The following is a 26,428-nucleotide window of genomic DNA, read 5'->3' as shown; positions in this document are numbered from 1 at the left end:
GATTCCATCATTCACCTCTTTCATGCAAAGAAAATCCATCACTCCAAACATTTATTCCACCCCTCACAGAGCTCGCTCAAAGTTGAAAAGCAGTCGGTAGTAAAGGTAAGAACTTACACTCACCGTCATCTAGGTAAGCCTGGTCCAAGTTCTCCTCTTTGACCGTCACCGGTCTCTGTCCGTCTCTTGGGGACTCCATCCCTGCGTTGGCTTGGCTCTTCTGCTGCTGAATCACTGTTTGACATTGCTGTGGGTGGGCCAGCGGTGCCTGGGCCTCGGGGTGTGTTGATGGTTGGTTGGCTACCGCGGCCTGCGGGGGAAAGGTGTCGCAGTAAATGACCTGCTGGCTGTCTGGAGGAGGAGGAGGAGGAGGGAGAGTCTCAGCATCTCCTGGCCGAACCATGTGGTGGTTGGTCGGGGAGAACTGGATGATAGAGGGGTGCTGGCCTGTACTGAGGGGCCCGACAGGCTGAACCGGTGAGCCTGTGTGGACCAGGACAGAGCGGTGGGCGTCAGGTCCACCACCCCCGGTTTGCCAAATGCCAGGATTCCCACTCAGACTTTTTCCACCACGAGAGTAGACAATAGCTGGACTTTGCTGCCGGAAAAGTGCATCTTGGTTTGGGAGGCTAGAACTTAGACGCTGGCAGGATGCCATGCTAGGAACCAGGCCGTTGTCTGGATGGAGGACCCCGCGAGTGTTATGGTAGTATGACTGAGGAGATAACCCCAAGATATGGGGCATTGCGAAGGCCATGTGGTCGGCCTCGTACTCATCTATTGGCTCCGTCTTAATGGATGGACCTGAAAAATAAACCCAACAAAACCAACGGAATGTAAAGACATTCAAATTCCAAAAAGCCTCAGGAGAACACCAGAGTCTGAGTGGAGTTCTTACACGCCAGTGGGGTGTAGGTGAAATGCTGAGGCTGGCTGCGCTTTCGCTTGCCGTTAATGACGTAGAAGTTCACTTTGACAAAATGGCAGACAGAAGTGTCCCGGTAAGTGGGCACCTCTACAAACAGCATGCTCTGCAAGACATCGATGAACTGAGCATCAAAACAGCATACGTGGTAAAGTAACTGTACAAGTCTTAAAGACGTGAAACACCTACAGGTTGGCTTTTATCTTTGTCTATGGTTGCTTCCATTTCCCAGATCTGCTGGCCATCTGAAAAGGGAAGAAATTGGACATTTTAACTAATACATTGGTATGAAGTCCAAAAAGCCTTTCACTGTATTCGTAATTAAAAAGACGACAGTGATGATGTTTGTTTGTTTTTCTTTCATTTTTGTAGCCAGTACTGAAAAATGTTGAGATGCCAGGGTTCAAAAGCCAGAATTAATTCTATGGAACCATGATCAACCATTTTCTGTTTGTAGCAGCTGGTGCCACAGTGTCAGATAGGCAGACACACTCCACTCATTCCTTTCACAAAGAGAAAATCTCTAAACATCACGTTAACACTTTGCAGCATTCACTTGTGTCTAAGTCAGAACTGCCCTTAGGGGTGGATACGGGCTGTCTGCAGGTGAAAAATGGGCAAACCTGTGGGTGGCCCATTCCAAATATCTAGATTGTAGACTGCACGGTGAGCCTGTGTAGCAAAAATGTTTGTGCACATATTTTGCTATGGGCGTGCTGTAGGCAAAAGGTCATGGCACTTATAACACATATAAAACACACAAGTGTACGTAGGGTTAAGTAGGTTAACCCAACAGAGGGCCCATTAGTGCTGTTCCCATGATAAGTGTGTGCCCCTTGTGTGCCCTGTACAAGTTTGCCCATTTTTTGCCGCCAGACAACCCATATCTAGCTGTAAGGGCAGTTGTGACTAATGCTTTATCAATGACTAGGGTGTGGTGTAAGGACACTGTACGACAGCATCACCCATGTGTTGTGAGTTCGTGAACTCAGACAGTTACCACACACACAACAATGGTGCGTTACATTTTCAACAAGCCTCAAGGGAACTGCAACATACCTGCGCTACCCTTATGCCCTTGAACCAGACGCTCCTCTCTACAGCCCTTCACGGGACCGGACAACCCAAAAACACTCAGCACCAGTACGGCTGTATCCAACTATACCACTGGTGGGCAAACAACAACCTGGGGGCCATATGTTAAACTATGAAATCTGGCCTACCAAACTGGAAAAAATGACATTGATAATCCTTATTAATGTTTTATTTTACCTGTTATTCTAGTGTCTCTCCATAGATGGTACACTACAGATACATTGACCTTTGTTTAGATACATTTATTTTCCATTCATGCAGTCTTGGAAGATGTTTTGTTTTTTCCTGTGTGTTTTCTGAGTGGTACAGACCTTTTTCAGATCATTCAAACATCACATGAACACAGCATTTATCCAAGTTTGCAATCTACCCATCAACCCTTTGTTGCATTATGCTCAAAAATGGAAACAAAAGCTAGAAATTTTGCAATAAAACTAAAAGATGTTCTGTGTTAAAATATATATTCATTTCCAATCAAAATCAAAGCATTTCTTCATCCAGATTGTATGCTATTTCTTTCTGTAATGAGACGGATCATAAAAATACTGCTCCTGATCCCGCCCTTCTGTCAAATTTTGGAACCCGTTGCGGTCCACAGGTCAACAAGTTTGCCCGATCCTGGACTACATATTTAGGAAGTATAAAATGATGGAAAACTAGGACTTGGGTCTGTGATGCCACAACATCCAGGAAGTTTAAACCATCACAGATCGAGACAATTTCATGTAAAACAGTGCCCTTAGACTGGCGACCTGTCCAGCGTGTACCCCGCCTTCACCCAAACAGTAGCCGGGACATGCTCCGGCAACCACATGACCCCAAAAGGGATATGGCGAATAAAGACCATGGGTGGATAATGCAATACAAGTGAAAATTCTGATTCGTCTCAAGTTTTCTTCCGTTCAATTATAATATTTTAATGTAAAGCTCACTGCATAGACCTGTAGGTTTAACTCCACATATTAATACAGACCCGCGACTGTGGAAGACATGTGTCTGCTGCTGAATTCAGCGCTGACAGATCGTTAATGTCAGCTACAAGGTGATGACAACTGCAGCCGTCGGCGCCGCTCCATGTGGTGCACATCGCACTTCATCAGATCCCATTTTAAGCTGTCACTTAAGGCGCATGTGGCTCTGAACTGCACATGTCCAAACATCCAGGACATGTGCAGCCGGCGAGCGGCGCGATCGCCGCCTTCGGTGGGAAAGCCTTTGTCAAGATTGCAAATGAAAAACATATGGTTGAAATGAGTCAGCAGGAGGAAGGGGGATTCTACGCACCCTGCCAATTTCTTTTTTTTTTGCTTTCTTGATTGCGTTTTTATGATTTACACTTTCCACTTCTCCTAAAAAATGTGACGACTGCTGCTTTCTTGGCATTCGGAGCTGTTGTTGTAATTCTTCTCTAAGGGATACCCCTAATGAGCTTTCCTTCCAGAGAAGAGGCGGAGAAGAGCGGAGCAGCGCCAGCCTTTCACAGCCGTCTCGCATTCAGAGGATTTCAGGGTGACGATAGTCTACGACGTCATGATGCGGACTCACGTTCCAAAACAAAAACAATCCCTCTCACTTCATGTTACTGTAAAGTGCATTTTGCTAAAAAAAAAAAAATAATAATAATAATACTAAGTATTTTTCTATTTTAAAACCAAATAAAATGAGAACATAACAGAAGAACCAATGAGTTAGGTACATATTTAGTAATAAAGCACCTTAGCACGTTAGCTCCTAGCAGCATTTAAACACGATTTTTTAAAGACCGTGTGTCACAGCCACTACGTACGTTTTGCGCATCTTCTACGAATGAAATTTCGGTCTTTTATAATACATGCGTGATTTGTAACTCATAAGTGTTTCATGCGTTCTTTATGTGGGCAGATGTCTGTTTCGGCCTGCGGGTCTTTACGTGAATTCCGTTCTAAGCTGTTCAGAATTTTTGGTCAGTTAATAATTCTGCTGTTTGTGCGTATTTTACATAGTTTATACGCTATTATTAAGTAAATATAATGCAATTGTGAAAGATTTTTGCAAGATGCTTACAGAAATTTGTGGCTTTCCACGACCGTTGCACATTTGTCTAACAGACTGTTTTGACGATATTAACGTTAATTTACGTGTTCTTTGTGTGATTTATTCATACTTCTTCCATGGTTTTAAAGCGGTTCATTCTTGATAATACCACAACTTTTCTCACTTTTTCCACATATATTCATGTATGTGCTAAATGTACATAGTGGCTGTGTGACATGGCCTTGAGATCCATCAGAGGAAAACTAAACAAAAGCAGAAAAAAAACCTGAAGCTTCTGAAACTTTATCTTGATCTGTGGTTCTGTATCAAACCCACATGCAACAGCTGCAGTTAACTGTTGTAAGCATATAGCCAATGATTGTAGGTTATTATTAATTTAATCTCATTCCATCATTTTATTACTGCGAGTTGGCTTTTTTTTTTTTTTTAAATCACTATTCTTCTTTCTCTTTCGGCTGTTCCCATCAGGGGCATGAGTCACATGGTTAACTTGGGCTTGGGACCGGCACAGAAGCAGAGAAGGGAACAGGGAGCAGCCTGGATTCGAACCCTGGTTTCACGGACGAAGGCGCCGCAAACCAGCCCGAGCTAAACTGGCTCCACTAATAAATCACTACTCAATTATTTTAAATTTTAAACCTTAATAATGACTGAAACTAGTTTGAAGCTAGCAACTCTGGTTCCTAAAGCTGAAACTCAGAAAACTTAATAAGAACAACATTAAAGGCTCATTAACTTTTAATATAAACAAACATTATCAAGCTTTATATGCAAATAGACAATTCATACGTATAGTTTAAAAATTTTAAAGTAAAAAAAAAAAATTCGCTAATGCTAATACATTCGGCTATAATCCGACTGGAAAAGTCCGTTGGTCCGGATCGGGTCCTGAACCTCGCGTTTGGTCTGTATTCAGAGCGCTGTCTAGCGGGTGTTTCTGTTTCGAACCAGAGCTAGTAAAGAAAACCACTTAACTAAAGATCTCTTCAGTCATTGGCAGGAATTATGAGGGCGGGGCAAAGCAACGACAAAAGAATAATGGAAGTCCTTTGCTTTGCAGTCCTTGTCAGGACAGTTCACTTATTTAAACTTTATATTTCGCTGACCAGTTTTGAACGTCTGTATCAACATCAGGTACAACACTTTTTATTGCTCCTTTGATATGATAGAAGCGTGCTGTACGATGGTCACCGTGGAGACGACGGCTAAGAAGGTACGCTGATAGGTGTTTATGACAGAGATTGTCTGGAAAACAATGAGAAGCAGTGTGGATCACATTAAAAGCTGTTGTATTCAGCTTGCATTCGACCATGAATGAGTTGCTGTGTCTCATTGTTGCTCTGGTACTGGGTTTACATCCCATAATGCCTGGCTATGGTGGCCATTTTGGTCCAGTTGTTCCACTCAGAGCACGAATTGGAATCTCAGAGCGGACCAAAGGTCAGAAACGAACTGAGACCAACTCCAAAGACGGGTCAGAGAGCGGTTCCTGGTTCTGGACCAGGTCAGGTTCGTTCAAACTGAAAATTTGTTCTGGATTAAGGAGGGAAACGAACTCTGGTTGACTTTAAGTGAATCAGATGTGTCCAGTCTGAATCCAGCCTAAAATATCACACTAACGTTACTTTTGCAATTCTTTTCTTTCACTTTTACTCATTCTAATACATTCATTCATTCATTAATATGAGACACCAAACTGTTGCACAGAAGCAGCACTTCTATAAAACTATTGGCAGAATTTAACTAGAGTTCAATTTTAAGCATAGATTTTAAGCATTGCTGCCAACAGGGTTTGCTTAGCGCATAATTGTGAATTCCTGGAGTTTAAATATCAATCATCCCTACATGCAAGAGACTAAATAAATGCAGGACAGCTTATGTACAGAAATTAAGTCCTCTATTTAAAAAATTACTGCAACATCCAAACCTAAAAACAACAACAGCACCTTAAGTGAAGCAGAGCAGCTGCTGCAACTGATCAAAATGAGAAGATTGTTATTTGTTGAGTATTAAATAATAACTATTGAAAAAGTACTGCTGCAAAGATTACAAATTTTATAAGACTGCAACCTAAACTGAGTCTCAGTCTTTGCTTATCTACTGACCTCTGACCTCACAAGACTACTGAGCTGACATATTCAATTTTTAAATAAAACAACATAAACAGTGGCACAGTGGGTAGCGCTCTTGCCTCACATCAAGAAGGCCCCCGGTTGGGGGACCTGAACCAGAACTTTCTGTGTGGAGTTTGCATGTTCTCCCCCTGCATGCGTGGGTTCTCTCCGGGGTCTCTGGCTTCCTCCCACCGTCCAAAACATTCTTCATGGGTTAATTGGTTAATCTAAATTCTCCATAGGTGTGAGTGTGAATGGGTGTGTGACTGTGGCCCTGCGACAGACCGGGGAACCATCCAGGGTGTCCCCTGCCTTTGCCCACAAGTGGCGGGGATAGGCTCCAGCAGCCCAGTGACCCCGACAGGGACAAAACGGCAGAAGATGAAGATGATGTATAACATAAAAATATATGAATAAAAAGCATGTAACATGAATCATTTGCAAAACCTCTTACTGGCTGTATAGCTATACATATACACCAACCTGAAACAATTTTGCATGAACACACAAAGTTTGTAATCAGACAACAAAAGGCCCCTTTCAGTGCTGGAAGTCAGAGAGGAAGAAAAGGCCAAAAGGAAGTCAGGCTCCAGTAGTATCCTTTACTTCATGCAAATACTTTGAGGCCTCACCTATACAACAATAGCCGAGGTCTTTTTTTATGTTTGTGGTGTTGGTGGCACACTTCGCTGTTATCTACCAGGATGGCATTTAAATTAAAGACATATAGGTCACACATGGTTCAGTGACACTCACCCTGAGTCTTCTCCAGAAAAATGACCTTCGAGTCGGTGCTGAAGTTCTGCCCGGTCAAGATCATTTGCTGGCCGCCCAGGACGGAGCAGCTGTCCGTGTCCTGCTTCTCCACCATGGGAAGCTCATGTGCAGAGCGCTGGGCTGCGGTGACCAAGAGAAGATTTAAGCTGAGAGTCCACCAAAGTCGCTTTCTGTAGTGCCATTCTGAGCAAAGCCAAACTAATGTAGTGACGTAAGAAGGAACAGACTTCGCTGGACTAGATGACAAAATATCAACTGTACTTTTTTAAATTTCCTTGAAAAAAAAAAAGTCTAACACATTTTTATGTAGTCTATGGAGTATTAAGGCCACCCAAAAAAAAGCCTGATTCAAAATATCAAAGTCATAAATTTACGAGAAAGAACTTGTCAATTATTACTTTTTTCTCGCAAATTTCCTTAATAAGGATCGTTGGAAGAAAAAAAAAGCATTATTACGAGATTAAAGTGGAAGTGAACCTACAAGTGAACGCCATGTGCAGCAGCAGACCACTTGTAATATGAGTTTGGTCAGACTGTTGAATTTAAATAGGTGAGCTGAATGTTTCTTGATAAGGTTGGAAGCTCCTTTGTTTGATTTATGGTTTATTAATGTTTTATTCACTGATGGGTGGCTTGCAGGAACACTGCAGTGCCGTTGATGAAGCCATCGATATCCCTGCAGACAAGATCTCCTCCGAGTCTGGGTGATGCTTCAGTTCGAATCTTTAAAGTCATAATAAAAATAAATCTTTTTTTTTGTAACCTAGCCCTCATACTTCGCCGTAATTTAAAAAAACAAGTTACCTCTTAAAGTCAGTACTTCAGTTACAAACAAAAAAAATGTTAGCATCAGCCTGCACATACCTTTATTTGTGGAGTAAAAGCGAACGCTTTAACATGCGAGTCAATGAGAAATTGTGCTCTACTGAAACCACCCACTAGTGGCCATTTAAGGAATTGCAACCGTTAGTTTTTATGTGCTTGCTTTTAGGGATGGGCTGATACAATTTTCTACCGATAATGCCCCTGGAGCTATAGATACTGAAGTTTCTACACTAACACAAGGTTTAGATTTCCTTTTTGTTTCCATTTTAGAAATGCCAAACTTTTCTTTTACTGGACAATCACGTTGTACTTTGCCTTTTTAGCATAAAGCAATGGATCTCAGAGGACAAAGTATCACTTTAAAATTTCCATATAAACATATCTGTGAGCATTCAGAGCATTTTTTTGAATATTGAACATAACTGTAATCCATAAGCTCCACATTGCCAGAGATCTATTAGGAACAACATGTATCCCTATCAAAAATAATATACAGTGGTGGACAAAATTGTTGATACTCCTGTCTGGAGATTTCTATCCTTTTCTCATCTCTATGGGGAAAAAAATATTTCCCTTCCACAATGCTCACTGAAATGACTTGAAACGTTCAAAAGTAACAATAAATAAAAATTTTATTGAAAATTAAATAATCAAAATCAACATGCCATTTGGAGAAGACACCTGTCAAACCTGAGACAACTGGAGCAGTTTGCTCATGAGGAGTGGGCCAAAATACCTGTGGACAGGTGCAGAAGGCTCATTGACAAACACAGAAACCGTTTAATTGCAGTGAATGCGTCAAAAGGTTGTGCAACAAAATATTAAGTTATGGGTACCATCATTTTTGTCCAGCCCTATTTCATTAGTTTGTTTTTTTATATACTTCTGTTAATCAACAACTCAAAAGTCATGGCTGATTTGGATTGTTTAATTTTCAATAAATTTTAATTTATTGTTACTTTTGAACATTTCAAGTCATTTCAGTGAGCATTGTGGACTTTCTCTCTTTAACTGAGGGGTACCAACAATTTTGCCCTTAACTGTATGCCTGAAAACAGTCAATTACTGTCTATGACTGTAGACATAAGCTTCCCAATCTATTAGTAAACACACAAAGTGCTTCTAAAGAACGGTCAGAAGAACAGTCAGTATTTTTTTTTATATTGGACCGATACAGATAAACTCAAATTATGCCAATACTGGCCGATACTATACTGGCACCGATACATCGCCCATCCCTACTTGTTTCAATTCCTCAAACAAAAGTTGAGACCTGACAACAACAGGAACCTCTTTGGATTAAACAAATAAAAGAAAACTAAAAAAAGAAGAATCTTTAACTATTTTTCTAACCCTTTAACTGTCCAACCAAGACAAAAATAATCAAAAAAATATATAAATATATATTTTTGTTGCTGCCTATCGTTTTGGGGGATTAATGTTGCAGGATGAGTTTGCGGCGGCTGTAACACATCATCTGAGTCTGCCTGATCCAAAACAGACAAAGGACCTTCTTGTTTAAGGTGCGATTAAACTGGATGCTGTAATAACAGTGTGCACACAAACAGACTTTAGTACCATGCAGGCCTGCATCAGGAGGTCTCTCCGGACTCTGAACGCTTTGCTCCAAACTCATTTGACGGCTGGTTCCTTTTTGAAACTATAATCTTTTTTACCCCTTGTGCTATCTTGTGGGGTCAAAATGACCCCACCCTTACATTAACGTGTTCTCCCTACCATGACAAAGGTGGATAAAGGTGGAAAGATTTCATGTAATCCATGGACACCAGTGAAGATCACAAATCATTGAAGAAAAGAGGTTCAGAGCACTGTCTAGTGGGTCTAGATGACCCAACTCCCAATGGTAAAGTGCCTCCAAGGCACGTTACCATTGGGAGTGGGTTCATCTGGACCCCACAAGATAGCACAAGGGTTAAAACTATTCCTAAGTGTCAAAAGGTAGTCAGAAGAGGAAAAGAATGGACATGGAATGACAAAACAAGAAGGTAAAGGTTGGAAAAGCATATGATGAACACGCTTACAGCACTCAATGGGGTTGGAGGCCACTTGGAGAGAGACGTGTTGTCCTCCAGGCTGAGGTATGTGAACCCGAAACACAAGGCGAACCCGGGTGTTTTTCCGGCCCACGTCCGTCTCTCCTTTCCGCAGCTCGATGTCTGCGTTCCTGAGCTTCAGGATCCCAGCACAGTCGATTCTGCAAGAAGACGGAAAGACTGAGGGTCTGCACGCCGGCTTGATTGCCGCGTCAGCAAATGGCATCTCTGCTCTTTCCTCACAGTGCTCTCATGTTGTTCTTTGGCTCCAGTGGGATCTCCAGGATTTTGGTGCCGTGGAAGACCTTCTCGAAGCTGGTGGTGGTGACGGTTTTGCCGGTGATCCGGTGGACTTGGTAAAAAGCGTGAGGCTTGAGGACGCGCTCGTCTGCCGTACCGATGAAAATCTGGAGCCCTAGCGGATCCTTGCCTCTGTAGCCGTGCAGCTGCAGAAAGACGCAAACACGACTTTATTTTTTTTTTTTAAAGCTCTTGTTGCTACCTCTAAGAATCAAAAACAAAGCAAAAAAGTTAAGGAAATGCTTCAACCCTTATTTGATTATTTTCTAGGTGTTCATTCTGATGCATCCACTTGCAGACACATAGATCCATGAACGTCTATGTTTTCCTTGTCTGAGCTGAAATCTGGATCTAAACTGTTTGGCTGGATAGCTCTGATATTGCTCGCCAATTTTGTTTCACCGCTAAAGTTACGTTGGGGGTTAGTGGGCTGTAAGCTAGCGGAGAGGGGTGTAAACTGAAAGCTCTCAATAACAGGGAGGGGAGAGGGGGGGTGGGGTTGCTCCGGACCAACAGTCCAGCCCACAACTCAAAGGTGAACTTATTATGAACTACCGCCGCTATGCAGAGATTATGTTAAAAAAATGAATACAAAAGTAAGAATCATTGAAATAAATGGGCGATTTAATAAAATTGTTTTCTGGAAACTTTTTAAATCTCTTTTGAAAACTTCTGAGCCATTCCCCTCACCCCGACCTTTGCATTAGATCAGTCTTCATGTGAAAACAAGAAACACTCTGATAGTGAGACCACAAACTGACAACAAGAGCGAGGATGCTTTTAAGCTCAGCCAGTACTTTGTATTAAAAACTTGCAAAAGCCACAAAGTATCACTTTGCATCTAAAAGCAGTTTTCTTGTGAGCGTTGTGTTGAATAACCTTCACACGACGAGGCGCACATCACTTTCCATCTGCCTCACCTCCAACCATGCAACACATTCAAAATGGATTTTTTTTTTCTTTCTGTTCAGACGCCGGATCCCTGCTTCCTGAGTGGAACTCGCGATTCACAGCAGCTGCTCCGAGTGAGCCGTAACCACGGCAACACCAATGCCGGCCTCCTTCGTCCAGGTAGACGACACATGGAGGAGAAGGTGACGGCAAACACGGAGCAGCCTGTGCGAGCTGCGGTCCGGTTGCCATGGCAGCTGCAGGGAGCAGTGAGTCATGACAGAGGGCAACGTAGGAAAAGTAAAGTGGAGCGCACGAGGAGGAGAAAAAAAGCAGGGAGGGGGGGGGGGGGTGATGGAGGAGCGCAGCTGCGGCCGGCCAGGCCTGACCGTCTGATGGACCGGGCGGAGCGGGCAGAGCTGACCTCAGAGTGAGGCCCAAAAAATGGAAAGGGAGGGGGGCAAAGCTGACAAAGTCCCTACTATCACCAACAAAAACAGTATTGAGGCGTTGCCGCGGCAACGCAGAGAAAGGGAAGTTAGACCTATTTATGGACACCACGGCCAGCTGTGAACCTTGTTACAGCTAATTTGAACTGTTGCGTTTCACTTCCATGTTGTGACTTACACACGTAAAAGCTAATCCCCCCCCCCACCCCCACCCACCATCTACAATTACAACCGCAGGAACTATTATTCCAGGCATGTCTAGGATGCGCTCTGGTCCTCAAGTCAACTTTTTTATCCACACGGCAGAGAGTGGTTATGACCCGGAGGTGACGCCGCACAGCGACGGGCTATTTTAAGCGCCAAAGAAAACACAGGTGGGGGTGGGTGGTGGGGTGCTCACTGATCTGAGGTCAGGGTCGGCGGGCTCCTTGTGTCAAGTTTGTCTCTCTGAGGTTGTCGAACAAACCACACACATGTAGCACACACATGTACGTCTTCACACGGCTGCAGAACAGGCCCGGATTTATACAGCCCCACTATGAGGTGCAGATAGAAAGTGGTGTGCTGACAGTTTGGGGTGTCATATCCCTCCAACACCCTAAAATGCCCAGAAAACCATCCCATCCTCATATTATATTTGATATGTCTTATAAAGTTTAGGTTGAAAATTCTTCCTGACACTATCTTTTGCATTTACCGGTCTTGGGACAGGCAAAAGCAGTAAACTGGTTTGTTCCCTGTTGAGGCTGGATTTATGCTTTTTTTCTTTTTATGTCTGTCTATTTGTCCATCTGTCTGTCCGTCCGTCCATCCTTTTTATGTCTTCTATATTATTTTTTGTCATTTTTTTTCTTTTCTTCTCACAGCATTTAGAGGGGCATTGCCCACCCTTGCCCTTGTCTATATCCGGCCCTGCTGCAGAAACAGATTCATACCTGCACGACAGGATGGCTTCCGTTGGGGGCTTTGACCGCCCCCCTGCTCCCCTCGGTCTCGTAGTGAGCTCTGTGGTGGGGTTTGGGTTGCACCTCCATTTGCAGCTCGTACTGGTCGGTGCGACTCGGAAGGGGCCATTCCAGCGGGGGGAGAGAGGCCACGGGGATACTTTGACACAAAAAAAGATTCACATGATGAGGGGTATGAATGAAACAGGACATGGAGGAGGGGGTGGGCCCCGCTTAACTTACCTGCAGATGCTAGGGACCAAGGGTTTGGGCCAAATTTGGGGGATGACAAAGAAGGGCTCTGCTGGGGGTTTGGTTTTCCCGTCCTGATTGCATGATACCAAGTAGTTCCCGTCTCCGTGGTTCTCCTGATACAGAGTGTAAACTTGGTTGGATGTCTTGACTATTTTGGTGGGGACCAGACTCGGCTGACCGCAGCCAAAGCCATTCATGCCATCAGAGAGGCTGTTGTGGGTGTAATTGGCCCCTATGTTGGCATCCTCGTGACCCCTGTGTGGGGAGGGACTGCGGGAGCGGTGCCCGGGGACCAACGCCGGGTTCTTGTACATGTCGTAGGTGCGCTTCCCCTGCGGTGAGGTGGAGCGGGAGCCAGCCCTGGGGGAGGGCGAGCGCTGCCCCAAACAGCCGTCTTCGGTTTGGCTGGTGCGGGGGGAGGTGCCAGGTGAGGTGCGGGGGGAGCCAGTGTGGATGCTCTGCAGACGAGGGCAGAGGTCGCTGGGGTTCTGCCCGCCGCTGGGAGACACGCAGGGGGACGCCCAGGGGGAGTAGCTCTCGGAGTGCCAGCTGGTGGAGGAGTTGCTGCTGGCCGGACTCAAACACAGCGGCTCGCGGTAGGAGAGGGTGTCGTGGCCCGGGACGGTGAGGGTGGGTCTGGGGCTGATGTTCAGGTGCTGGTTCTGCAGGGAGTCCCTGCCATGGCTGTAGTGCTCGCGGGAGGGAGTGATTTCAATCCGGGGGCTCAGGGCCACGCTTGGTGGGCGAGTGCTGTCCAGGTAGTTTCTGGCCTCCTGCCCGTCAAATCCAGAAAGGACCCCCTCGGTCTGGTCGTTGTAGGAGGGGCTGTAGGACTTGATCCTGTACGGGGAGGACCCATCCAGGGGGAAGGACTGCTCAGACTCAGGACTGAGAACCTTGTGAGATCCCAGGTTAGGGTCATCTGGAGCAAAACAGCAGCAAATATTAACAAAGAAAAGTAACATTTGAAGCTAAAATTGCCACAAGTTTATTAAAAACACAAAAATCAGAACAGAAAATGAATTGGTATCATTTTGAATGAATAACTTAAACCAAAAGTGGGAATCAAAGTTGCGTTTTCTTCTCGCACATGGCTTCTAGTCTGAGCTCCATCAACACGCTGGCGCGCTCTGCTTCCTGCTTTCAGTGTTTTTTTCCCTCCACATGTTTACACCTCAGTGGCCATATGTCAAACGTTCGAATCCCACAGGGAGAGCAGGGGGGGGGGGGGGGGGGGACTGTGCTGCCGTGCAGCCCCGAACGAACCTTGGTCTCCCGCGGGGAAGTCTCCGGCGCAGGGCGGCTCGTATTCAAACAAGTACTCGAAGCGCAGGTCGTCATCAGGGCAGTGGACCCCAGCGAGCTCTTCCTCCAGCTCCTTCCCGTCGTAAAAGGAGGTCATCTGCCCGGCTGCAAGCGCGGTTGAGGGTTCGAACGCGCGGTCTCTGTGTAAACCTGGTCGGGGAGAAGCGAGGCGCGCGCCGCTTCCTGTGTCAGTGCGCCGCGGTTCCTTCTAGACGAAGGCGGGTCTATTTACAAACGGAGCGCATCTGATCACGCCCCCCCCCCTCCCATTGAAACAACAAAGGAGGAGGGGGGGGGGGGGTTAAAGTGAAACAAACAGAGTGGGCCGAACGTGACAAACAGCTTGCTGCTGCCCCCGGGTGTCTGACGTGCCGCGCGACACCGCGGGGAGCCGCGCGACCTGTTTTATTTTTTTTTTCTCTCTCACTCCACCTGGGTGAGTGGCGCTGGGGGAGAGGCGGCTCGCGGGAACGCCGCTCTTCTCTGTTACGTCGCTCGGAGTTCCCTGCTCTGCCTGTTGACAGAAGCGGGTTCTCCTCATGGGTATCCCCGGATTTACGCACAGCGCTGCGCAAACACTGCGCTCCGGGAGCTACTCCCCTCACACCCACCGCGCCAAAGGAATGCGGACTGTGAGCAAAAACACGCCAGACACGAATATCAATTCCTGTCGAGTTATGTTGAAGGGTTTTTTTTTCCAGGTATTTGGACTCATTTCGACCTCCAAACTCTTAAAAAAACGCAAACTTTTTATTGACCAGGAAAACAGACTTCCATTTCTTATTTGGCGCAGCGCGTCACACACTTGATCCACGACAGTCCCGCATTTTGGCCACACACACGCATCATTGTAACATAGAAAAATCAAATGAGAAGATTACCAGATAATCACAACACTTCAGAAGTACCTTGATCCATCGACCTCATCATGTGGTACTGTGCTAGCCTCCAAGTCTCTCTGAACATCTGGAGAAGTGCGGGGGGGAAAGTAATCTTTGGAAGAAAAAAAAAGATGTAAAAATGAAAAACTAATTCTTTCTAACAAACATAACAGAGAAAATCTGTTAAGTTTAAACGATTAAAGAAAAGAAGTCGGAGAAAAGTTTGAGCTCTGCGCAAACTCCCTTCAGCCCCCAAAAACATGCGTCTGCATCAGCTCAGCCGCGGTTCTGGTATGAGGTCCCTCTTCCTCGAGCTCTATAAGGATTACTCGCATCAAGAGCGGCTTCCTTCCCCGCTCTGGGTGTTTATAATGGTCCAGCGCTGTAAAATAACGGGATTCCCTCAGTGTTTCCTCCTGTTTGTGCGCCTTTGCCATGGAAACCTGGAGCCGGTCCATGTCAGAGACTCAGGGCTTTCCTGCAAAGCCCCACTCTCAGGAATCCATGACGTCTCCGGCTCCTGCGCCAAAGCATTTCTGCGGCTTGTCTCAGACAGTAGCACACAAGAACTTCATTGTGGAGATGAAGAAACCACTGTAAGAGACAGAAGGGGGGAAGAAAACCACTTCTGGACATTGATTATCCCACATGTTCGAACTTTTGTTTCCCTTTTAAAATCCCTGACTAAAAATAAATAAATCCAACTAGGATTTGTAGTTTCTTTCGTGACAGAAGCGGATTCTAAAACTAAAACTTGATGAGTAAAGAAGAAAAAAAGCATAAAATTGTCTAAAATTAAAAATAGGAAGAAGACCTCCACAATAGGGACAGATCCCAGCTTCATAACCTGGCATGTTTTATAGTTTCTGAAATAGTTGGTTTGGAGCCAGCATTGTTTAGCAGTCTGAGTTCACAGACTTTGGCTTCAGGAACAAATGAATGAAAAGAAACAGAGAAGCCTAGAAAACAGCATCTGCAGGTTATTTCTTCAACCCAGTTCCTGGGTTGTTCATGTTGGGAATTTTGGGTTTCCTTTTGGACCAATACACAATTTTGGGTTATAGTGATTTCATTTAAACTCCATTTAGGTTTTATCCTGAGTTAAAATAATCCAAAAGTTTGTCTCTTTTATGCCTCGGAGTTGGGTTAAGAACAATTGAATCTGGATTATTTCAAACTACAGAGTTTGTAGTGTGTAGAAAGGCAGTGTAACACAACCACTGCGTACATTTATGAAATTGTGATTCATGCGTGATAAACGTAACTCATGAGTGTTTCTTGTGTTCATCATTTGTCGATGTGTGTAGTTGTCCGTCCAGGGTTTCAGCAGACGGGTCTTTAGGTGAGCTGTTCAAATGTTTTGGTCAGTTGGGAATTTTATGCAGTTGATGCGTATTTTAGGTAGTTTATGCGCCATTATTACATAAATCGCAATTGTGGTTGATTTTTGTGAGATGCGTCCACAAATTGGTGGCTTTTTTATGACCGTTCTACATATGTTCATGTATGTCCAAAAGAGATGGGTTGGTGGTGAATGAAACTGTTTTTTTTTTAAATGGCTCTTTGGAGTAAACAACATGAGCCGGTTCTTTTCCGGGAGCCGTGTTCTTTATTATTATTATTTTTAATTGGTTGAATGCTGTAAAGCTGTAAAGCATTCACCCTTTTGTTTTCCTGTTCCTCTTTATTTATCACGCTCATCTTCTGTCGTTTTTTGCCACTTAACTCCTACAATTTCTAACCTATTTTAACCCTTCAACTATTAAAATGTTCAGCTCTTTCATCTTATTCTTGCTATGTCCTTCAAATCCTTGAACCTTTCAAGATATTCCAGGTTTTTCCAGGATTTGTGCTCCATTTAAATACATGGAGAATCCTTGAAAATGTTAGCTTCTTTCAACCATTACAGCTTCAACATGCTTTTAGCCAGAGACAAACATTAAAATGCCTACAAGGCTTTGGATTTCAAAAGTTTTTATAAGTTTTGAAATCATTATGGGATGGCAACACGACCTATGGTTTGGCGGCCATTTTGTACCAAAATGTGTGGCGATTTTTGAACTCTTTCAATTTTTCACCTATTTTAACCATTCTGCTATTACAATGTTCAGCTCTTTTGACTTATTCCTTTCAGTTATGACTTTTGGTCCTTCAAATGTGTCCGAATTACCGCCCTAACCCCTAACTACTAAAACCCTATATAGTGCGGCACTATATAGTTCTCTATATAGTTCTCTGAATTTTCAAAGCGGACACCCGTGCTCACCAGTTTTCTCTTTCGGGTGTTTTCAAATGGCGCTTGGCACGGAAACAAAGTGGCGCATTACCGCCACCACCTGGTCTGGAGGGGAACTACTTCTATTTAACGCGGAGAATGACACACGTTTGTCAAATTAAAAAATATAATAAATATGAACATTTTATGAAGAGTATTTATGAATCTGCTGTGTTCTGATCATGGAAAATGTGGCTGATTTATAAATAATAAAATTACAAACACATTGGTGTAGATTTTATGTATTAGTTGATAAATAAACCCCCATGTTATTACTCCATGGCAATATTTATTTTTGTGCCGCTGAACGATTTACGGGCTCTTGCGAGGAGGCATTTTTTTCTGTAGTTTTCTCTTCTACCTTACTGAAAATAGCTTTATATATGAATCTGTCCGTGTTCCTGGCAATGATTCAACCGTTTTTCATGGGATCAAACCAAAAACGAGCAGATATGCACCATCACAGGGCGGCAAGGAGAAGCAGGCGTCTCCGAAGATTTCCTCTGGATGCCCTGGCCAGACATGAACAACTTGTGAGTTAAACTTAAAGTTTTTTTTATTAGTTCAATTTAAGCATTTGTCACTAATTGTGCTCAAGGTTACACAGTCTGCTGGGTAAGAGTTTAACATTTTTTTCCAACACTGGATTATGAGTTGTATAGTCTAACTACATGAAACACTTGTGAGATCAAAGTTTAGTATTTTTTATTCAGAGTCAAACCATATCACTTGTTTTAAACAAAAATACTTTAATTTTTAAATATTTATATAAAAATCCAAAAACCCAGCCAAAAAAAAACCATGAGATATTCCAGCATTTATAAATACGTCATAAACTAAAATGTAAGACATTAGAATAAAATGAAACATTCAAAAAAATCAGATTTAATTTTCTCAATGAAATAATTATTTTTCTATTTTACAGGGTCTTCCACGTCTCTACTGCTTTGCCAACATAAAGGTGTATGTCGTGGCCCTTCACGCTGACGGTCAGTCCGACACAAAACCAGACCGGCAGACCCGCAGATCGGTTGACCCGCAGGACCATTGAGCATCTGGTGGAGCAGTTTCGGGTTCCTCACACTCTGGGGGGGTGTACAGGAGACTGAGGTCCTGGTGTTTCTTTTCTGGCTGGCGTGTGGCGCATCTTACGGCGTGGTAACCAGGGCCTTTGACATGCCACGGTCCACTGTGAGCGGCAGACCGCATCCTCCAGCTGATGAGCAGGGTCACCCAGCATCCAGTGGGAATGAACTGTCATTAGTCACCTCTGGTTTTATAGCAGCTTGCTTGGTCTTCCACCTTCCAAAAGGTCGTGGGGAACATTGATGGCTGCCACTGAAGAATAAAGGCCCTAAAAGAAAATGCAGCTTGTTATTTTAACAGGAAGCTTTTTTATTCCATTCAACTGCAGGCTGTATGTGACTCTAAGCCAAATTTAGAGATATTTTTGTTGGGGATCAGTCCACAGTTCACAGGTTCTACGTAAAAGCCCAATTTATGTAAATCAAACATTACCCACCTGAATGATCATTTTGGGTGATGGTGGGTATCCCTGCATTGCTCATCCCATCACGCTGCTGACACCCTACAGGGAACCCGTGAGGAATGCGGTTCAGGCCCGTTACAACCAGCACCACGCCAAGGCACGCTCTGTGGTGGAGAGAGAGCATTTGGCATTATGAAGATGAGGAGGAGAGCAATATTTCTGGGGGCACTGGAAGTAAAACCAACCTTTGCAATGAAAATCATTGCCTGCAGTTCAGTTCTGCACAATCTGTGCATCAGTGAAGGGGACTGCTTGGAGCCACAGATGTTGAGCCACAGCAGGAACCAGTAGGACAGGTAAAGTGGCGTCCGTCTGCGAGGACAGATCTCTGCTTTCCTTTCAGCTCCAACTGTGACACACATGACTCAGGAAGACCAGGATTATTGTTAAGATGTATAAAAATAAATGTTAACATATAAAACGTAAATGTAAACATGTACATTTGATATTTATATGAAAATCCTTTTGAGATTGTTTGAGATTGGCTCAGATTTAAATAATACATGTAAATAATTCATTTTTGTTCCTGCATTTATTAAACAAATGGCAAAAACAACGACGACGTTACATTTTGTGAACAATATTTTAAACTCAGGTAAGCTTAACAGACTCTCCTGTCACTCTTTGTCCCTTCTTGCTCTCTCCTCCTCTCCTCTTTCAACAACAACCTTTACCCCAAAATGACAACGATTACAGTTTAATGATAAATAAATACAAATCTGATCAAGTGTCTCTTACTCCCATCCGGCACGAGCTTGACTGAAAACAAACAGGCTATCTTTCTCCATCCACAGATGGATCAGATTTTCCTCATCCTCGTCAGTCCCTACATATATAAACACATTTTAAAAATGTGTTAATAACTTATGACTACGGTTAGAACTCACTGTTTTTTGATGTAATATCAACAGCGTTTGTTTTTAGCCTTCAATGCTAATTCGCGCTAGCGTTAGCTTTAGCATTACCAAAATTGATGAGCTTCAAAACAATGTAGATAGTCGATTGAGGAATAAAACATTAAACACATCATCTTACGTATTTATAAATATATTTTACAACATATACAAGATACTTTTAAATATACTTACATTTTTAAGTCCTCTTTCTAGCGCAACCGTCCGCCATCTTTGAATAATTCAAACGCAGTGTATTGTGGGTCACACGCAATGCATTCTGGTATGAACGCAGTGCATTCTGGGCAATATTCGCCGATCGAGTGAGCATCGATCCACACTGGTTTTTCGTAGAGAATTCTGGGAAATTTCTAGTGCACATGATTTTTGAACTGTAGATTCGGACAGCACTACAAAATGGCGACCGCACTATATAGTGCACTATATAGTGGTTAGGGCGGTAATTCGGACACAGCCATATGACTTAAGTTAGATAATTATTATGGGATGGCAACACGACCTACGGTTTGGCAGCCGTTTTGTGCCCAAATGTGAGGCGATCTATGCGTTTCACTGCATCCGTGGCTGGAACTGAACATATTGAAATACACTGGATACGGACATATAGGGAATGTGACCGTCGTTGAGAAAAAAACCTCCGTTATTAAGGACATCCAAAAAGTATACTTTTTCTGATTTGTCTGAAACTGTCGTTGATCTGTCCGTCATCGGTATGCGACCCAAACATAAAATGGTTGATATGGAGATAAAATCAAAAGAAAAGCTGCCATTTTAAAAAAGTGGATTTTCTATTATTTCTATTAACAGTGTTTTTCAACATTTTTTGAGCCACGGCACACTTTAACCTGGACAAAAATCCCGCGGCACACCAGCATCCAAAAATGTAAAATAAAAAAGGAGAAATTCATAGTCTGAATTAATCTACAGTCCCTCCGCAATCTCACATGCATGTTTGTGATAATCGTGGCAGAAAAAGCTGGAAGCTGCAGCTGTTTTTTCTAAAAGATGTAATAAAAGTTAAGTTAGAAAATTTAAAAACTGTTTGATGTGTGTTTGTTGTGGTTTTAAGCTGATTAACAAGGATGACTCATTGTGCGCTGACACGCTGTCACTTTAACCCAATGCATCATGGGAGATGTAGTGCGAACAGCCGCTGAACACAGAAAGACCCTCTTCTCTGAGCTTCATTGTTTTGTTCACTTGTTCCACGGTCTGACACCGGATTCTGTGGAAAGCTACACTGCTAAAGACGAGCTTTAGCTGGTATTTTTGTTCGAACTGAGCGACTTTATGAGCAGAATCTGAAGAAAGGAAGTGAAGACTTTAACCACTTCTTGGTTAAAGTCTTGGTCACACTTGGTCACACTGATGGCATGTGATTAAGCCTCCAAGAATGATTGGCGGAGACAGTTAAAGGGGCGGGACTTTTCCGAAAACAGCTCTAGCTGCAGCTAAATCGTGGTACCGTCATTCTTATCAAAATGTCTTTATTAGAATCAAATAAACAAAAAGAAAAAAGTATTTTACGATCTTTCATATTCTTAACTACTCAGTGTTTTATCAGGGCCTGTTTGGATGAACACAGAGCTGATATCCTGGAGATGGTGAATGTTTTTAGATCAGTTAATGAGGGCAATTTCCCACGGCATGCCTGACCATCTCCCATGGCACACTAGTGTGCCGCAGCACACTGGTTGAAAAACACTGATCTATCACATTTAGCTATTAATAATGATAATATGATGCTAATATGATGCTCTTAGGCAATGTGTTTTCCTGAGTCAGATGCTGATCCTGATAGTCATGCTATCGCTTTTAGCCATTTTAGCAACATCGTCAAATTTTCAACAGTTCAGCCATTTCTTCAGCAAATTCAGCTTTCATTCAGCAGTGCAGCCTTCAACCCTGCATTTTCTTCTGGAAATGCAGCTCCTTCTTCTTTTGACTTCTCTCTTTTTTTCTTGAAGCGCACGTGTTAGCGCCATGGACATATTTACTATATTTATGGTCTATGGATTGTGATGACCGCATGGAAGTGTGTGTGTGTGTGTGTGTGTGTGTTGATTTGAGTGCGCACATGCACGGGGGGGGGGTTCATGCGCAGCAGCACATGAACAGAGTATGAGGGAGGCAAAGAGAGCACCAGGTGCAACAACAACAAACTACATCAACACAAAAAATTAAAGTATAAAAAAAAAGAGTGGGACTGGAAAAAGAAGCAACAATCTGGAAGCCTTTCATTCTTATTGATAATTCAAAGGAAGAGAGTAAAGTCTGCTGGAAATTTGTTCTAGAACCGACTCCACAAGCAACCTTCTCCAACACCAAGCAGATATTCACTGACAGAAGAAACCGGATAATCTCTTCAAAGCTGAGACACTTTAAATGCAAACCTTTTCTGCAAATAAGTCTTTTTTTTGTTTTCTTCTATTATTTTGCACATTTTAATTTGTATTTTGTGTTGTGGTTGCATTGTTTTGCCTAAAATTTGTTTAAAAGGAAAAAGCTAAAATTGTATATACTGGTAGTTAAAAGTTAAATTCTATTAAAAGTTGTTTTTTGCTTTTATCGTTAATTTTGAACATTTAATCAAGAAGGAATAATTGTATATAATACACTTACATAAAAGCACATTTTTTACATTAGTTATTCATTTAGTGCATATTTGTATATAGTTATTGATAATAACCAAAACAACCTAAATAGCCGTTTGGGAGCCGATCCAAAAGAGCCGGCTGTCCTAGAAGAGCTGTGATTCCCATGAATAATGTCTACCAAGACTTTTCACAGATGTACCACTGATGTGTGACATTTTTCTCATGTATACTGCGCATATATCATGTAAAACTACGTAATTGATGCATAAATCACTAATGAACTGCATATTTGCAGTATAATAATCTTGCCCGGTTCATGCTCACCGTTGATTTACGTGTATCTTTGTGTTTATTTCTTCCATGGTTTTAACGCGGTTCATTCAAGATACATCTGGGAAAATTTGCCGGAAAGAGCACAACTATTCTCACTTTTTCCACGTATTTTCACTTATGACAAATTTTCATCTGTGCAATATTGCGCAAAATGTATGTAGTGGCTGTGTCATATGACCTTTACAGTAAAACTAAACAAAAAAAGAGAGGAGTATTTCACCTGAATGGATTCACCCCTGCTGTAGATATTACACTGTCTTCAGGGCCGTATCTGAAGGGGCTTGGGGGCACCCAAACCCCCCAAGCAGCAGGATGTGGCCTCATCCAAATAATCTCTAAAAATGATATTTCTCACTATAATCTGGCCCTTTAAAATACAAAAATATATATTTATCATGCATCTGATTTATAAGAACATGTGAACTAAAAAGAAAACACAGAAAGAGATATTTTTTAAGTTTAAAAACCCATATTTTCTAAAAACACTACAATATTTTTATTTTCAATTTCCTCTGTTTTTACTCGCATTTGAGAATTCATCACTGAGTTGTAGATTTTTCACAAAATAGACCCAAAAATAGGATACAAATGAGTTTGTCCAGAAACCCATCTGAGCAGTGGTCACATGTACGATTTAAAGTTATATCATGTCACAAAAAGAAAATCAAGTCTTGTGAAAGTTTTGGCAATTTTTGTAAAGTTTTACTTGGGAGACTTGTTAGTTTAATTTTCCCCCTAGTGGTCACTTTATATACTGCACTTTGCCACAGTTTTCAATATTTTCTGCATAAAGCAACCTCCCATCGTTATGCCTCTTAATGAAAATGAAATTCCACAGATCTGACTCTAGTCTCTTTAAAGTGGTTTTCATTTTTTCAGCTACAGTCCATTTCTGTTTACTCCCACGTGAAAAGTCTAATCTTAAAACCCCAAACCCACCATTTTTAAATTTATATGATTGATCTATATCACTAAATAAATCATAAGTGTGGCAGGAAACGGTTCTTCTGTGGTCTTCTGGTAGAATATCCACCCTGACTAAAAGATCATGAGTTCAAATCCATGTCCAAGTTATGACCTATTGAACATTTTTGATGGTGTTTCACCCTTTTTTGAAATGAACTTTAAACAAAAAGTAAGCAATGCTAATGCTTTCTTCTAGAAGAAAAGAAATGTCGATGCTATACGATAACATTAAAAAAAAAAGCATTAAGTTAGCTAGTTTGTGGCATTAAGGTCGGCGTGTTCTCAGAGCCGCTGGGTTTGATTGTTGTATCTACAATTAAACCAAGACCAATTTCAGTCTTTCAAAGCCCCTCTTCAGAATCCCACTGCTGTTTAACGCGTCCCTCATCCTCTGAAGAAGTTGCTTCAACATCCTATCTGTAAGGGATCCCGGAGTCTAACACGGACCCTACAGGAAAAATGACTAAGAAATGAAGGTGGACCTTCTGAACACATGTGAGGAATGAGAACAAAAATGACTAAGATCAGCGTTGGATCGTCCTCTACAGCCTCAGGAAAATATGAGCACTGGTGAAGGTAATCAGCAGCCTGATTTGGGTTAACTCATGGATTATTCTGAGTGACCGAGTCAGCGCGAGAGACCGTGAATAAGGAGACTGCAATGAGTCTCTGAACCGCAGGAACCAGGTGGGGGTGACCGGCTTTCAGGTTCCAGATGTAAATTCCTCCAGAGTTACAGATCACTACTGAAATTCAGAGTGAGTAAATGAACATAGCACTGTCGCAGAGAGGAAAAGTGGCCAAAAGGCCCCGTTTGGCTGATTTTCTCCTTTTTTTTTCGTCTCTGAGGGCTTTTTTTCTGAGTTCATACAGTTTTTTCCGTCACCGGGAAACCGCTTTGGGATAGACCCGTCTGGGTGAGAGGAGAACCTTGTTCGCTTGGGTCACTCAACTTTGCACACAATTTACAAACATGACACATACTTGTGTTTCTAAAAACGATTTTCCAACTTTTTTCTTTGGTTCTCTAAACTTTTATAATAAATGTATGATTTTCTTTTAAAAACCCGAGCGTTATTTTAAAACTTTAAAAATAATCATCTTAAAATTTTCGAATGAGGGCAGACATCTAATTGGAGTATATGAGTCAACATTTAGGCCAGTAAAAGCAAATACAACATGGTTTCATGACAGGAAAACATGCAGACTTCCTGTTAGAAGCGCGTTTAGAAAGCACAGTAAATTAGGCAAGATGTAGTTCACCCCGGTGACCACTAGATGGCTTGTTTTGGCTTTACAACACAAATAAACAAAATTACGCATTTTCATTCTAAATCGGCAGAATAAAAAGATAAAGTTACATGGGTGAAGATGCAGCTTAGCTAATTATTTGTTATTACACGTGGTTTCACAAAAGTAATTAAAAGCAACTCGACAACTGAGGCTTTTGTTGCCTCAGTTGGACAAAAAACCGTCTGAAGCAGGGAAACGGAGGCCTCCTCAGGGAGGAAGGGTTTCTGGAAAAGTCAGGTTTCAGTGACGCCAGATAACTAAAACCAGGAAAGTTAAAAAATTTAATAAAATAAAAAATGTTTATTAATACCACGAAAAGGACATTGCTGTTACCATAGCTCTATTTCAAAAATAACACTAAAAATACACATAAAATTAATAACAACAATAATTATTGTCCAATAATTATTATTTTAGTCTTAGCCTTAGTTTATTACAGAATGACAGAGGACTTCCTGTTATCAACGCAGTTCTCTTCTAAACCAAATACGTGGACCATCGTTGACAGAAAATAAAAAGATTGCAGAATTTTGAGCACTTTTTATAGTTCTGCTTTAACTCAACAAAGCTACAGAGTTTGTGTTCTTTTGCAATCTTTGTACAGATCCCAGAGAGAACCTGGATTCTACTTCATAAACTATTATGTTCTATTTATAGAAACTTGGGGATGTCGTTTCTTACTGCAATATGATTCTGATCAATACTTTAAAGTAGGACTTTTGGTGTTTAAGCTCACAGGAAATGCAGGAGTCCACTTCATGGCCCTTTCCTCTTCTCATCAGCGGATTAATCAGCGAGGATAAAATCCCAAGAAACCTCACCTCCCCCAGGCATCGCCCCCCCCAGGATTCCAGTCCTGCCCCTTGTGGTATTTCATAACTGCGTCTATCTTTATCTGTAATCTGCAGAGAATAGATGCAGCCCGCTCTATATTTGGTCGTCAAAACAAACCCGAACGGCACTATTCAGCAGTTTGGCTGAAAGCAAAACCAACTCCTCCCAATTCCGACTGTTGCTGCAGCTTCCACAATCACAACTAATCCAGCCCTACACCCATCCCCGTTCCGCTCCACCGGAGGGGAAAATGCGGATCTGATCGGGTCAGCTTTAGCGATGTGCAGCTTTTTGTGGAGCTGGTTTTGGTGGCTTTAGCCAGTATCACAGAGGATTATGGGTAAAGGCGGGGCGACACTTTTACAGTTTAACTTTAAGACCCATCAAACAGCTCCGGACTCACAGAGCTATAAATAGTGCTGGAGGTGGGTGTGTGTTTCAGTGAGAGGCTGAAACACAAAGTAGTAAACAACTGCAGGGACCGGGTCATGACTTGGTGTCCCGCCTTAGCGGTTTCTGTTGTTTCAAGCCAACGGGAGGCAGAAGCTTCAGCAGGTTTCTTCTCTGCAAACTTCAAGGTCTGGTCTGACTTTGTAGACTTTTGGTTGCAGTTAAGTTAAAAAGATTTGCTGAAAGTTGGTTGGTCGGTTATAAAGTTCACTTTTTTAGTAGAGAGTTACATTTTGGCCCATCAGAACACCAGAAACACTTTTCCTAACAGGTGTTCAATAAACATTAAAATTACAACTTCATTGCGTCTTTGCTCCTTTCTTCCAACAGAAATATTTTTCAGCAGTGGATGCAGTTTATTCTTACTG

General features: G+C 42.5%; 1 protein-coding gene and 1 long non-coding RNA gene across 5 annotated transcripts in view; both read right to left on the bottom strand.

Moving 5' to 3' along the window:
• The window catches only part of LOC101171005 (nuclear factor of activated T-cells, cytoplasmic 2), a 36,496-nt gene extending 10,408 nt beyond the window's left edge, over positions 1-26,088 (bottom strand). The window contains exons 1-10 of one of the 4 annotated variants that reach the window (XM_020704897.2): positions 25,513-26,088; positions 14,877-14,961; positions 12,652-13,585; positions 12,400-12,568; positions 10,068-10,270; positions 9,813-9,985; positions 6,925-7,065; positions 1,115-1,170; positions 899-1,031; positions 118-804 (exon numbers count right to left, since the gene is read on the bottom strand). In XM_020704897.2, coding sequence (XP_020560556.1) covers positions 118-804; positions 899-1,031; positions 1,115-1,170; positions 6,925-7,065; positions 9,813-9,985; positions 10,068-10,270; positions 12,400-12,568; positions 12,652-13,585; positions 14,877-14,961; positions 25,513-25,536 — 2,605 coding nt within the window. In that variant the 5' untranslated portion in view covers positions 25,537-26,088. Of the gene's footprint in view, positions 1-117; positions 805-898; positions 1,032-1,114; positions 1,171-6,924; positions 7,066-9,812; positions 9,986-10,067; positions 10,271-12,399; positions 12,569-12,651; positions 13,586-13,929; positions 14,210-14,876; positions 15,444-25,512 lie in introns of those variants that run through there. The other 3 variants (XM_011477599.3, XM_011477597.3, XM_004071026.4) reach the window with 3 other exon arrangements.
• On the bottom strand, positions 18,244-18,694 carry LOC110015386. Its single transcript, XR_002290581.2, has 2 exons — positions 18,647-18,694; positions 18,244-18,478 (listed from the first exon to the last, which is right to left on the bottom strand). It is a non-coding gene; the product is annotated as an uncharacterized LOC110015386 (long non-coding RNA).
• Positions 26,089-26,428: the final 340 nt, after the last annotated feature.

Source organism: Oryzias latipes, chromosome 7 (assembly GCF_002234675.1).
Source record: "Oryzias latipes chromosome 7, ASM223467v1".
Lineage (NCBI taxonomy): Eukaryota > Metazoa > Chordata > Actinopteri > Beloniformes > Adrianichthyidae > Oryzias > Oryzias latipes.
Note: the sequence above shows the minus strand (reverse complement) of the source record. Positions and strands in the feature narration are given on the sequence as shown.